This window comes from Zingiber officinale, chromosome 2A (genome assembly GCF_018446385.1).
Source record: "Zingiber officinale cultivar Zhangliang chromosome 2A, Zo_v1.1, whole genome shotgun sequence".
NCBI classification, from domain to species: Eukaryota; Viridiplantae; Streptophyta; class Magnoliopsida; order Zingiberales; family Zingiberaceae; genus Zingiber; species Zingiber officinale.
The window spans coordinates 154987067-155002847 of record NC_055988.1 but is presented as its reverse complement, the minus strand read 5'-3'; the positions used below and the strand labels follow the sequence as shown (position 1 = coordinate 155002847).

At 34.1% G+C, this 15781-nt stretch overlaps 1 protein-coding gene across 1 annotated transcript in view; it reads right to left on the bottom strand.

Annotated features, from left to right (window-relative positions):
- The window catches only part of LOC122042846 (PH, RCC1 and FYVE domains-containing protein 1-like), a 41977-nt gene extending 34364 nt beyond the window's left edge, over positions 1–7613 (bottom strand). Inside the window, exon 1 of the mRNA XM_042603177.1 lies at positions 7219–7613. Coding sequence (XP_042459111.1) covers positions 7219–7266 — 48 coding nt within the window. The 5' untranslated portion in view covers positions 7267–7613. The remainder of the gene's footprint in view (positions 1–7218) is intronic.
- Positions 7614–15781: the final 8168 nt, after the last annotated feature.

Here is a 15781-nt window from a genome sequence, read left to right as displayed (position 1 = left end):
TTCCATGGTGATCGCATGGTCACACGACCCCTGTGTAACGGCCGCGGGGCCACGCGACATCTCTGCTATTGTTGCGGGGTCGCGCGACGCCTCCTAGCTATCGCGGGGACTAGTGTCATCGTGTTGGTATCGGTCAGTAGGCGGAACAGATGTTTCGTCCTTTTTGACCAACTCGGAATGGTATTTTAAACACTAGTTTCACCTTATCCTCTCCCATAGGAACTGTTGGATGTTTTCCTTCTTCATTCATCTATTGCCCACATGTGCCTCACTGCAAGGAGAAGGTTGCTCAAAATACATGTTTCTAAGCTTCGCTTCATCCTTTATTTATCGACGTGGTGATCTGAGATGAAGGAAACAAAACAAATGTGCTCCTTCAACTTTACCACTGTATGTTCTGAATTTCATTATTGTCGTGCCCTAGTTAGTCTTCTTTTCTTTTCTTGTTTAATAGCAATGTATCTATGCTCTAGATTAGGAGACAGTATTAGAGTGTTAAGAGTTATTAGATTAATGTTATGTGATGTTTGCTATTTTAGGTTTAGAGTTTATGTTCAGTCCTGTATATGCATGCAATAGGTGTCATTCACGGTAACAATTTAATACACTGTTATTTCTCCTACTTTAATAGAAATTATGTGCTTCATGTTCATAAACTCGAGCATTTCCTTAGAAATTCCTCTAAGAGCCTTCGTGTCTCTCCACCAACCTACACGAAGAGGAAAGTTGATTATAATACTAATATGTTTTACTTATCAACTAACTCGAGCATTTCCTTAGAAATTCCTCTAAGAGCCTTCCTGTCTCCCCACCAAACTATACTAAGAGGAAAGTTGATTCTAATACTAATATGTTTGACTAGTCAACTAACTTAAATAGTAATATGATTTTTAACATAGAAAACATATTATAAATAACTTTGTTTGTTGTCTTTCTTATAGATCTTGTTCTTTTAATTTAGATGTCAATACTCTCGCCTTAAACAAATATCATTTCAGACAACAAGAGCCTGATTAAGATTCCGGCAAAGTTTTCATTTAATGTTGTAGTGTTCACCATAAAAAAAGAAGATAATCTTCAGTTCCTAGAAACAAAAGGAAAAAATAATAAAGTATTTTTCCCATTTATTGGAAATAGCAACAACAATCAAGATGGATTTCTTTGTGATAAAGGAGAAAGAAACAGATAAAATCAAGGTTTAAAAATATCATTCCATGTTCCATGCTGGATTGTCAATTTTTTACTAGAATGGTACAGTTTAATATGTGTCATGTTGAGACTCAAAATGCTTTAACGTGTGTCATGATCAACTCGAGTTTTAATTCTAGAATCCCCTTCCACATAAGTTTATGTACCTTCAAATAAAAGTCGTAGTTAATTAAATTAAAATTATAGAGCAACAAGCAAATTATAAAACTATAACAAGGATGTCGACTTCAACTAATGATTATTGGGTTTAGGGAAGCTAACTTATGCACCTAACCAATTCCAATATGAATTGCAAGCATCAGATGAGAGCGCTTCTTATGCCTTAATTATGGGAAGCTAACTAGTTGAGGGGAGTCTTGGACCATTTGAGTAGAACGATGATTGAAGTAACTTATTTGTTTTCTTTTGCTAATTTAAACTTATTGTCAATCATCAAAGGGGAAAGCTTATTGATATTCTTGGTGGTTGGCAAACATATCAAACTCTACACAAGTTAGAGTGTGTAGGTTTGCCTGGTCATGCCGATGGATTAATTAGATTAGGTGGAAAAGTGTTTCAACCTTGAAGGGAAGTTCAAAATATTTATTTATGTAATTTAGGTAGAATACAATATGATATAAGATATGTACTTAAGTAGAAGTGAGTTACCAAGAAAGCTCATGTCTTGAAAGCCAAAACATTAATTTTTCAATTATTACTATTCATCATTGATCAACTAAGCATTTCCCTTTGGTTGACCAAACTATGATTGCTATCCATCTCCAACAATTACCGTTGTTTGTTGACAACATTTCTATTTGGTGTTCTAAACTATAATAGCCAACAATTGTCATTGGTCGATCAAATATTTCTCTTTGGTCAACCAAACTATGTCATCCATTTCGAATGATCATTATTTACCATTACTCTACCAAGCATTTTCCTTTGGTTGATCAAACTATAATAGTTAACAATTTCCAAGTGATTATTATTAATCGTTGGTCAACTAAAGATTTTTCTTTGGTTGACCAAAATATATAAATAAGAACCAAATGATCGTTGTATAATAGTTATCCATTTATTAAATCTTTAACTAAACAAGCAAATTTTTTTTATCCACTAAAGTTTGTGGATAAGCTCAAATTTAATTGTAAATCATCTATAAATAGTCTCTAGAGGATCACTGCTAAAGATCAAATATTACATACATTGTGTTTTGTTTAAGCAATTATATCTTTAAAGGTTCTATAATCCTCTATGCATACGTCAATATTTTTTTCTTTTGTAACTCTCTCTTCGCTCGTGCGTAACCCATTCTTTAGGGTAACACCGAATCTTTTTACACCAATTCTACATCATTGTAAAGCTAGAGCATTCATATTTGATCTAGAGATCAATATCCTCTTGGGTTAAATCTAAGAACTATGAGATCATTGTACTCAAACATTCGTAAAAAAGTACTCTTGTTCGACCAATATTTATAGTAAGTTTTTTCCTAGTGAGAAAATGTCATATCAAAGCAATATGAGCCATAGAGTAGGAGGGACCTTCGAACAACTTGAAAAGCCTTTAATAGCATTGTTTTCTTTTGTTTTCTCATAGCATTTACATTAGTTTTCTTGTTGCAATTACTTTAGTTTTTTCTTGTTGCAATTTCCTTTGCTTTCTCGTTGTAATTACTTTAGATTTATCATTGTAATTTAATTATAAGTTTTATTGCTGCGAGTCCATTCTTTCTACAAGTTATTTCTTTTCCTATGCCTAATTGTATCACAATTCATGCATGCGCTATTTAACATTTGGTTGGAATGAGTAATTTTTGCAAGATTTTAGTGAATTGTCTTTAACAGTGATTAATATATAAATAATATCCAAAAACAAAATAGTCATTTGCAAAAGAAAATATATATAAAAAAATGAATAATCTTTAGACCTAAATTTCCTTTAAGTCAGTAGCTATATTTCCTTCTCATTATTCTATTTTCTAAAATTAAATTTAATTACAATGTAAATTGTCAAACATCTTTTCTTATCGAATTTTACATTATAAATTATTTTTTAAAATTTTAAACGACTAATTAAGTTGAACCGGACCTACATCTTAGGTTGGGTTAAGGTTAGGCAGAATCCATCAAATAGACATGGTCATTCAGGTTATGAGGGTGCAAACCAAGCTTGACCTGAATTCATTTACATTTGGGATAATCTGATTTAGCCTTATTAGGTTAGATTAGTGGAAATTCTAGGAAATTGGTAGTTTATATATATATATATATATATATATATATATATATACATATCCTCACCTTTTCTTAACCCTTCTCTTCTCTTACAATGCCACCAATTTCATGTCTTCTTTGTGTGTCCCCCAACTCCACCCTCAACTGTTATAGACTATTCCTCTCCTTCAATAGCTCTCTCCCTCTCTATAACTCTCTCGTAGTCTCTTCTCCTCTTCCTCTTGTTTTGTCTCTATGTCGCTATCACTCAAAGCCAAGGTGAGATGTCACTTAGGGCTAGGGCAAGCCACTATGGCCTCCTCTCATTCCCTTTCTCCCTCTTCCTTTCTCGTTCCTTATGCCCAAGGCCACACACATTCTGGTGTCACTATGTTGGCCTCCTACACCCAATGCATGAATGCGTTGATATCACCCTCAGGGCATAGCTGAGCAGGTAACCATGTGCCATATTTGTAACATGAATGTGTCGATATCACTGTCGCCCTTATCTCTTGACCTCTCCTCTCTCTTTTTGAAATTTCCTTTCCCTACATCACCCTCTCCACACAAGGACTTTGATGGGCAATTAATTTCCCCTCCTTGGCACCATGATGTGCATGGTTCCCTCCAACCTCATCATTGTAGTTGGAGTTTGGATTTAATATTTGGGTTGTATTGTGGTAATTCTATCAAAATTTGATCACGTTGAGCTATTTAATAACTCCTAGATGTTATGTCATTATCGTATTTAGTTATCATAAGCTTTTCTAAGTTGTTTAGATACTTGTATCTGTAGATACTCAGGGAACAGGAAACACACTGACCTTGTTTGTAGAATTTTGAAACTTTATATGGTGTATATTCGAGGTGGGTAAATTTACATTTAAATTCAGTTTATGTTCTTTCTGCATGAATTAAATATGTAAAAAGACTAGACTATTTATGTTGCTACTGAAAAAAAAATTTAAATCGATACTAAATTAGTAAAATAGTTTCTAAATAGGGGATTAATTAAATTTCTTTGTTGTGTACATGTGGGTGATCATATAGAGATTCACATGGGGAGAAGTTATTTTCAGAAGAAAATAAATGATACTTTGATTTCTATTCATTTGATACATATCTTTAAACTATGATTTATGTGGTGATACTTGTATACCTCTTTGACGTTATAAATTCCTATCTACGCAATCTGCTAATATGTTATTAAATTCACACAATAACATTTATTAAAGGATGATTTAAGTTAATCCCACAAACTAATTTTTGAATCAAGTATGAACCCAAGGTGAAATACTACTGTGTAAAAGACATAAAATGAAAAAACTATTGTAAATGGAGAAAATAAATACTAAAAAGTGAAAAATTTGGAGCCTTGCATTTTATATTTAGTCGATTTATTAATTCATGGCTAAAAGATGATAATTCAAAGTAGATTAATTTATGATAAAAGATTAAATTTTACTTGTGATAATTGATAATAAATGGATTGACTTGTGAGAATAAATGTTGATAATTAAAAATAGATCTATCTATAATAAATAAATGATGACAATTGATTGCTATAATTAAATATAAATATTGGTATCATCCTAAAGAATGACAATGCGTATAATGGATTAACTGAATGTAGAAGTGGAATAGGATTACTTCAAAAAAGAATTTTAATTGTTATTTCTTTGAACTCTTAACTTAAAATATCATATGCACACACATATATCTTATCACCTATTTTATAAATTTGTGCTCACTTTTAGAATTCTTTAGCCTCCGTGAGTGGCACCATTGTAGCAATCACATTATTTATCATGGTTTCTACAGAGATAAGTATTTTATTTTGATTTTTTATTGCCATAAGCCATATGTATATGCAGCCACATATGAAATGCTTTTTAGAACAAGAAAAATAGGATACAAATTCGAGACTATTGAAGAAATTACAAATTTCTACGGCAACAAAATCTTCAAAGCAAGATAACAAGAAAACACCAAGAAAAAAAATAGAATCAAATAGGAAGCAAGCATATTATGGTCTTCGTGGAGATTGACTTTAGCAGGAATCTTAGATAAAGGAAAATATTCCTTTTTTTCGTCTTTTGTGCCAGTGTAGACATCGTCATTCCACAGAGATGGCATGACCAGTCATGTTGAGATTTCCTTTAATAAAGCATACAAAGTTCGGTTTAATGATTATAATATTTGCAAATATTTATCCCATGTCATAGGAATTTTATACCTCTTCTCTTCCTAAAAATTCAATGAATTCACGCAGAAAGATGCATCTGGTCCATGACAATTAGTTGATATGATTCTTTACACTAATAAATTAAGTGAATAATGGGGAACCCTTTCTAAGTTTAAGGAATAATGCAGAGAGAGAAAATTCTACATGAGATATCTACCATTTCATCGCCCACTAGCTTATAATTGTTAGCCAATATATTCTAAATTATGACACTATGGGCCTATAGTAATCATGACTAAAGATTTCAAATAACATGTTGCCTTTGTAAAGTTAAGCATACAAAAATAAATATCAATTTTGAATTAGTGAAGACCCAAATGCATAGAGATTGTCAATCTGTTAATGACAATGCAACTTTCCTTCATTCTTGTTGAAAAATTAAAAATATATATATAAAAAAAAAAATCTTTGAATTCCCAAACCCCATTGACCTCCCACGGGCTGGCACAATTGGTACTTGCATGTGGTTTTGCTACAATAGGTCATGGGGTTGATTCCCAACATATGCCAAATGCATCGCGGGTCACCTAACCCCAGGGTCACTGTCTTGGGCGAAGTCCTATGATTTACCTCCCTTAAAAATCACATGGGGCCGTCTTGGAGGGGCCCTTGGGGTGAGGGCTATTGAGGGTTATCACCTTTTGCTGTAATAGATTTTGATGTGATGACCCATCAACTAAGTATATACAATGTATCTCAATTCTCAGTAACTTATAAATTCAACAAGCTCTCAGAACAGAATTTGATCGAGACCAATATCCATGTTTGATCTTGTTCCTTCCCCTAATTCAACAAATTCACTATCCATAAGTAAGATAAAATGCCCTTGATATGAATTATGTTGGACAATAAACATAATGTGTATATGTCAACTTTATGCAAGTAATTGAGTGGAATATATTTTCAATTAGCAGCTGCTCCCTGTAAAAGTATGATTTGTACATTCTTATAGTCATCCCTAAGGCCCAAAACACATATCAACATCATTTTTAAGCCCCTTCATTGTGAAATAAAAGTTGTCATCCATATTTAGTACAACAAAGATCCCATTTTCACAAGCCATAAATAGATGATTTTTTATCTTCATACACCAAATTTGTCTTTGCAAATCCTTTTATATTTTAAAGTTTGTATATAGTCCAACGCCAGCCTTACTTTAAGGACCTCGCCACCTAAGGCATCAAGATCGCTTGAGATGGTTCTGTTCCCACTTTCTCTTAGCAGTCTAAGTAACTTTATCAGGCATTTATGCACGTTCTGAGATAACCTGATTAGAAAATTAGAGTTTTCTACCAAAGTTAGGCAAATTCATCCTTCCATACATCGCGCCCTTAAATCCAAAGAAGAACAAAAAATGCCACACTATGGTACAATTTAAGGACTAGCTTGAAGCCCATGAATCTGAACCAAAACAGAGACAAAAGCTCCGACATCCAGGATCCAGCAAACTCAAACAAGCAATACAGACAAAAGGTTAGTCTCATCTTGAGATTCCAAGCACGTTCACTGATACAACCAAACAAAGAAATGGAGAAATCCAAGATCGAAGGTCGATGAAGTGGATACCTTATTGATGTCTCGATCAGGATTCGAGAAGCCAAGGAGATCTGCCATTCCATGAGAATGCCGTAGCCGCCGGAATCGATCCTCTCGCGCTTCCGGGCATCATCCATAGCAGCTCCTGTCCGGGACTCTCATCGATCTCAGGGCCAGGAGGAGATGGAGAGCTCTCCCCGAACCCTAGAACTCTCTTCCCGGATCAAGCTCGAGATCGAAACCGTGGAGTCCACAAAAGGGGCTTAAAAACGAATGAGGCAGTGGGTGCGTGTCACCGTCGCGATGGATATTGTCGGCAGTCGGCGCAGGAGTTGAAGAAGGAAGGGCGGAGGTGATCGGAGGAGGAAATCTGGAGGCGGAGGGGAACGATAAAAGTGAGAGTCAAAGAAGTCGACATTTATACCACATGTGGAGGGGGGAGTTAAAAAGAAAAAGGAAAAAAAAAAATCGGAGAAGAGAGTCCAAGACTCGAAGGTGAGAGGATTGCGGGGTAGGACTGGGCGGTAGTCAGCATCATGGACGTGGTCATAAGCAAAACCATGCGTTGACTGGGATGGTAAAAGAACTTCCTAAAAGGTTTGGAGCAGTTGGTGAGCCAAACGTAAATAGGCTGAGAATATCAAATCCGAATTTCCTTTTATGAAAAAATATGGAGAATGATAATAATATAATATAATATGATGTTTTTTTGAATCGGATATTTAATTTTTCATAAATATCTAAATGTAAATACTTTAAAATTTATAAAAAAAAAATCACATAACTCTTTTCAAAAATATCTCTTTATTTGTTCCTACTAATGTTAAGTGTTTGTTCAAAGGTAAAAATTATTGATAGTTGTACAGATATAAAAATTATAAATTTCAACGTAGTTAGGATTAGAAGAGTTTCATAAATATATAAGTATTATTTATTAAGTGAATATTATAAATCAAAGAGCGCTTATAGGAATATCCGACAAATTCATTGATTTGATAATATTTAAAATTTTAGTCTTATGTTAATTTATCACAGAGTACAGACTTAGGGGACGTTTGGTTAAATGATGGGAATGACTATGGGTATGGATTTGATAGTAGGATGGAATGGGAATAGGAATGGAAATAAAACCCATTAAGTTATATGGGTTTGGTTGATTCCCATAAATCTAGTAATCATTCCCAAAATATCATTCTCAAACTCACAATCCAAACACTATCTTTTATTATCATTCCATTCTTTCATTTCTAAATCTATCAACCAAACACCCCCTAAGTGTTATCATATTTACTCAAAAGTAATATTTATATATTTTTAGAACTCTTATAACTCTAACCACATTCAATTTTACTAATAAACTTGAATTTATCATATTTAATTCAAATAAGAATAATGTATTCTCGTAACTCTCCTCAGTATAATGATGCTCTTCAATTTTGATTTCACATTTTATTTAGTCTACTTTGAACTTTTGAAAATAAAAAGTTAATCTTATTTCAAAGAAGACAAACAATAGTTATATAATCCTATAAAACACAACTTTTTTTTAGATTTTAAATGTGTTTTATGACTTAAATACATTAAGGGAGTATGTGACATTAGCATGGATGATAAATCGGAGAGGTATGTATTTTTTAAAAAAAAAAACAAGACATAATTTAGTAAATTTAAAAGTATATGGTGTGAAATTTAGATATTTGTAAAAATTGAATGCATCTTTAAAAATATCAAATAAAATATGATGACATAATAAATTTTATTTAGTAAAAATCAAAAAAAAGTTTTCCTTATTATTGTTTTTGTTAGAAGAGCGCCTCTTGTTATTTAAAAAAAAAATGAAAACTATGTCTTTCATATTTTTCATCGTGAAAATATCATTACTGTAATGTATACTAGCTATAGTTTATCTACTATCATTAGTAGATACAAACAGAGATCCTAATCCAGGATTTATGAATTAATCTTAGATTCCTGTTTATTCATTGGTAGGGTAGATTGTACTCCACCTATTATATTAAATAAGTAGGGTTCAACTCATTATACCAATATACTTGAATGGTCTCTTCTAGTTCAAAAGATCCTAGACCAAAGAATCTAAGTTCCAAACAAATATACATACTACCAAGTGTTAAAGTAAATATATTCAAAATTTTCCTTCAACTTGTTACAATTATTACACAATCTTCTTATTATTATTAACTTAGTCAATACTATTCAAACTTGATGAAACTCACTCCAATTTAATCAAGATTGTTTTAATTCTGTTATAACAATTATGATAATAGTTAGTACAACTTAAAGCAAATTAGAGCAGTTATGATCAAAACAAAATTACTCCAACTTAATTAAAAGTAATACAAATGGAATACTACTATACCAAAATATATTTTATTAACATGATTAAAAAATTTCAAACTTATTTAAAATCACTCTAATTTGGTTAGAATTATTAGTGATTTTGATAAAATTTAAATAATTTTTATTAATCTGATAAAAAAAATATTTTCATATAATAGTGATTTAATTATTATAATTTATATTAAATTAAGATATTTTTATTCTATGTATAGTAGTTATACTCATAATTATTATAATACTATTAGAACAAGGTTGTTTTTAGATGTAAAATATTTTAGGTAATATTTTGATATTTTTAAAAAGAATATCTTTTGAAGAAAATGATAATAAAGAATGTTTTGTTTTATCTTTTTCAGTTTTCTCCTGAAAGATCCGGTGACATATGAAAATTATTGGTGGGATTGACTCCCAACAAAAAAAAATTTAAATGTCACTTAGGGTATATTACATTTGGAGTTTAAATTTCACCCGGGGCATATTTCATCTCAGGTTCAAATCTTATCCAAGGCACATTACACATAGAAAGTTTTTAAAAAATTATGATATTAGGGCATCTGTCAGGAATCATCTGCACTTCCTGATTTACTCTAGTATCCAATATAAAGCATTCATAAGATCGGATCGGTCACCTACAAAATTAGTTGGATCATAAGAATGTATATCTATGTAATTTTGTTACTCTGCATATCAATCTATGGGAAACCTGTGAACACCTAGTGATCCTGTCCGAACGCTGAATCGATGGACGCTGGGCACGTGGCGCTCTTCCAACCGATGACGTGGATCTCTGACCGGTCGTATGGATCTTCGGCGAACCTGCAAAAAAGTCGGGCCGGGAAAGAGTCCCCGGCGACGACCCTCCGACGCTCAAGTCAGGGAAGAGGAAACTATGAAGTGACTTCTAATATCAGAGAATGCGTACCTCCGGCGAAGTCTGGGGGCTCTTATATAGAGCTGCGAAGAGGCTTATGCACATATACCAAGGCGAACACGTGTCCTCTTACCACACCTTAGTATGGGCTTATCAGAGGAGCTTGCCTCACACCATACTGCTACAATCCGAGCACCTCTCTGATGGGACGGCAGAACCTTCTATTGTAAGGTTCTACGTATGGCTTGATCGTTGGACATACCTGTTGTCAGAATATGTTCCCCGATGTTTCCCTTGTCCTTTTGTCTCTTCTGTCCTTGCGTCGAGCGTCCAGCCGCTCGGCAGGCCCATCACGTCTGACCGGACGTCATTATCAGTCCGACCAGGAAGTTGCCCGGTCACGTGCTCGGTTAAGACTTCATTCACAGCATTGATGCTTTATGCCTCAGCCGAGCGGAAAGACGCTCGATCCGGTGACTCTGTTCACCATGAGCGTCGGAAACCTAACTCCTAGTCGGGTTGTCTTTGACTCCGCTTGGACCCTTTCGGCCGATTGACCCTACTCTTCTCCAATCGGTCGTTTGACTTTTGATCTCCACGTGGCGTTGCCTCCTCTCAAAGAGGGTCCCGCGTCCGGATCACCTAGTATTAATTTTTTAAAAAAAAAATAACTTCTGTTAACCTAAACATTAAACTCTAAACTCAAACTCCAACAAAAATTAAAATAGAAAGTTAACATTACGTGCTCACATATTACCCATATATAGATAGGGTAATATTTATGGGCAACCCTTCACAACTATTTATGGGTAACCCGTGATCACTTAGTATTATTTTTTTTATTTTCACTTCATTTTGATCTAAACCCTAAAAAAATTAATATTAGGTGCTCACGGATATATATATATATAGTTCTGTTACCTTGCACATACGTCTATGGTCAACATGTGTCCTAAGTTGCTTAATTCAGTTTTATTATTGTTATTTTAATTGTGCTACTAATCGAGTTCAAAGTAGGAGAAGGGATTAATTTTATTTTACAGGTAATTCACTCCCCTCTTGTCGGCCCACGTTGTTCCAACAAGTGATAGCAGAGCTAGAATGCCTTAGAAGAACTAACCATCGACTGAAACACCAAGACGATGGCTGGACTGAGCATCTATCCGTCGAAGTTCATGGGAGAATTCACGATATGGAGAAAAAGTATGGAGGTATTTTTTAAAATAGACTTTGAATTATTTTTAATAATTAAATATGCCTTTGTATCTCTCAAGGACCCACAAGGAGGTGAAAAAGAGGAATACCAATAGACCAAGAAGGAGCAAGCAGACTTCGTAGCAAATGGACCAGCCGAATTCTATCTGCTGAGCATGTTGCCTCCGTAAGAAGTCAGTCAAATCGTTGCCTACGAATTAGTAAAGGAGAAGTTCCTGAGCTACATGAATGTACGTTCAAAGCCAAGCTCATAAAACGGGATCTGCTCTGGAACCAACTGACCAACCTCCAGATGAAAGAAAGAGAGTCAGTAGCATAACTGCACGCCAAGCTGAAGGAGTTAATAATTAGACTTACAAATCTTGGAGAACAGGTAACAAATCGAGATTCGTTAAGGTATGCCTTAAATGCTTTCCCTAGGACACAAGAATGAATGTCTATAATAGACTCTTATTATATTTCAAAAGATCTAAAGTTAAGTACTTTAGAGAGTTTATTTTTAACTTTAGAATTTCATGAATCTAGATGTACAGAATTGAAAAGGAGCCTAGGAAGGCGCTGGAATTATGTTCTGTTTCAATTTCTCCAGTACAAAAATTGTACAAGTGCAGAACTTTTTCTAGCAACCCGCATTTTCGATCAGACATGTGTTTGATCAATCGAGCAAGTACTTGACAGATTAAAGTACACCTTGATCGAAATACAAGATCACTGGTCTCTTGTGTTGGTATTCATGATCGATACAAAGAAAATTAAACTAATTATGTAGCGGAATCAAAGAGCTAGTTGTACCTTTCTTTTATAGTGAAAGACCTCTTGATCTTCTGTTGTATTCCTCTCCTTTTCTTGGGTATCGTGTGGGTAACGATCTACCAAGATAACAAACACCCTTCCCTTCGTCGTTTCCAAACCGCCAACCACCAAGAGAATAGCTAGGATGGGGCACCTTCTCCTCTTCTTCTTCTTTTCCAAGCCACCGTCCACAAAGGATGCAAGAGGAGGCGTCGGCCCTAGCAAGGAGGAGGTGTTGGCCCCTAGAAAGGAGGTGGAGCCGGCCCTAGCAAGGAGGAGGAGGTGGCGCCGACCCTAGCAAGGAGGAGGAGGAGGTGTCGCTGGCCCTAGGAAAGGAGGAGGAGGTGTCGTCGGCCCTAGGAAAGGAGGAGGCTAACCAAAAACCACAACAACAACGTGGATGGGTGGATGCGAGGCTTTATATAGAGGCTACAGCAGAGACCTAGAAGAAAAATTGGTTTAGGCCTCCTGATAGGCTTGAGCTTCCTGTGTTCGACCCGAACATTCAACTCAAGTCCATCAATAATAACTCATACCACTAAAGGGTTATTATTGAACTACCGCACCAGTCCCATATTACAATATTGGCTCATTTTTATCATGAGTGTGTTAATCTCTCTGTGTTTAAGATATCGTATGTCTGTTAATTAAATGAGTTACTGTCAACTCAATTAATTAACATCTGATTCTAAGAGTAGTACCACTCAACTTTATTATCATACCGGACTAAGTCCACCTGCAAGATTTACATTATAATCCTTATGAGCTCCTCAAGGGGACATCATCAGCGTAAATAATTAGGACACAAATTCCTTCTATAATCAACAACACACCATATAAACAGTACCATATAAACCATATAGAGTTTAATGTTTAGGTTAAAAGAAATAATTTTTTTTTTAGAATAACACTACATGTTTACGAGTTGCCTATAAATGGATGTGTAGAGTAACAAAACTCACATAGACGGATGATATATTGCAATGAGCACCCCATAAACATCTAGTGTTATTTTTTTTTCACTTTACATACTCTTCTTCCTAAGTATAGGTACCCCTGATACGAATGCTCCTTATTTTGTGATCCCTGGAATCAACTATATCAGGGACATAACTAAGATATTAATTCAGTGTAGATAAATTGTAGCTATCGTTGATGGACATATTACGGATGACGCCTCTCTCAGTCCAATTTCAACAATAGGTCCAACAGTAATGTCACAACTGAAGCTCTTCGCTTCTCAAGTCGCATCGTCATGTATCTAATTATTTTGTTTGCGTCATCTGCCTAAAATTTTTTTTATACTGGTATGAAAAACAACAAGAAAAGATATGTATCAATATATATATCTCGCTTTCAACGTACTGCATATTATTGTTATGTTGTTCAGTTAGGAAAAAATAAATACTAGAGGAGAGAATTATAAAATTAAGGATGATTTCGGTGCTAAGGATAGTAAAGTAATCATAGCTAGATCTAGCAATAGAAAAAAAGAAACAAAATGTTAAAAATTAGTGTTTTTGTTGAATAATGTATTTGAAGTGCAATGAAATTTTGTAAAGAATTTGGGATTGCATGCATGCATCAAATAATACTGTTGTAACAAGCTAAAATGAATCAACGCATTTTCTTTTTTTGCTTTGTCCGCGTCATCTAATTTTTTTTTTCTAAGTTGCGTTGTCTGTATCATATATTTTTATGGAAAACACAGCAAGACGTATCTATTTTCTGTCTCTTGTTTTTCGTCGTCTGCATTTTCTTTTGTAGGTCCTGGCTCAGTGTGAGCTCCACCCATGTACTGTATCATCCTTCTCTAATCTTTTCTGGATCTTGAGCCACTGAGTATTTTATGAGTATATAATTAAGAACTTGCATGCTTAGATATATAACACTTTGTTCAAATATTAAAATTTACCGTTGCACCTGACCACTTGAGGTTGAAAGATTCAACGAAATTGGCTATTAAAAATTTAAATAGTTTTAAAAATTTCCCTATAAATCTCTTATCTCTCATCCAAATAATTTAGAGAGCGATTTCAATTTTATTTTTTAAAAGAACGTACATTTTCTCTTTTCTTATAAAATAACTTTTAAATATTCTCTATTTTTTCATAAAATAATATTTAAAAAAAACAAATATAAAAGTTGTCAACCAAATAATATTTTTCCTTTTTTCATAAAATAAAAATAGAAACTTACAAATCAAATGCTACCTATACTCTCTCAATTTTCATTCCCTCGTCCATCATTTTCTTGACTCATCACTACTTTAGTTTTTTTTATTGTTGTTGTTGATTTCTCTATTTTTATTATTTATTTATTTATTTATTCTTTTGTAATATCCTCCCTCTTTAATACTTATAACTTCTTAATAGGCGGTTGCCAACATGAGCATACAAACACTTCGATGACGCTTCTCTTCGCTAAATTTTTATTAATGAATTATTTTTAAATCAATATATAATAATTATTAACTTTTTTCAAATTTACGTTAGAATATAATGAAAATTCATAGTTCAAATACTAGATAGTCTAGATCCTTTGCTACGTGGCTAGAAATATTAGATGCTCTTGAATTCACAAGATAGATGTCAACATATTTTTCACAGGATGTGTAGAATGATGCCTCTTTAAACTGTAGTTATTATTCAAGTTGGCACCAGGCAAATTTTCGATGGCAATAATTTTTGAGGGGCAACTCTTATTTCAAGAGTAAATTAGTGAAAAATCTTCTATCACAATTTAAACTTTACTCTTAATCTATATGTCAGAAAATATTTATTCTCATTTTCTAATTAAATATAATGGATATCAATTTATCTAATATTAATATTCTAAGGTAGTTTTGATTTGATCAATCAAGTCAGGTTAGATCATGTTAGTTCTTAACTCCCGTGTCTAAGTGTACAGGAACTTAGGAACACATGAAGTCGAGCGAAAGACGCAGTTAACGAGAAGGATGGCATAGGAGAGAGCCAATGTACTCGGTGCATCTGAGGGATGAGATGCTGCAGAAGAGTATGTGGACGGATAAGAAAGAGGTGTGCGGCGTTTCCGAGGGACGAGAAGCCGAAGTGGAAGATTGCTCGAGAAAGTCGGGAAATAAGTTCGGGTGAGTCCTATTCTGAATGATCGAAATCACCCAAGTGGAGCCGGAGCCGAAGTGGAAGACCCGGACCTAAGCGAACGGAGCCTGAGTAAGAACCCGGACCAAACTGTTGGTGCGGGAAGCATCCGACGATCGAACCTTAGTTTTGATAATGGCAAAGGGATTCAAAGTTAAGCTTAATTGATATCTAATGTGTATGATTGAGTGTTTCAGGAAAGTCCTAGCTACGGTTAGGCAAGTGGAAAACC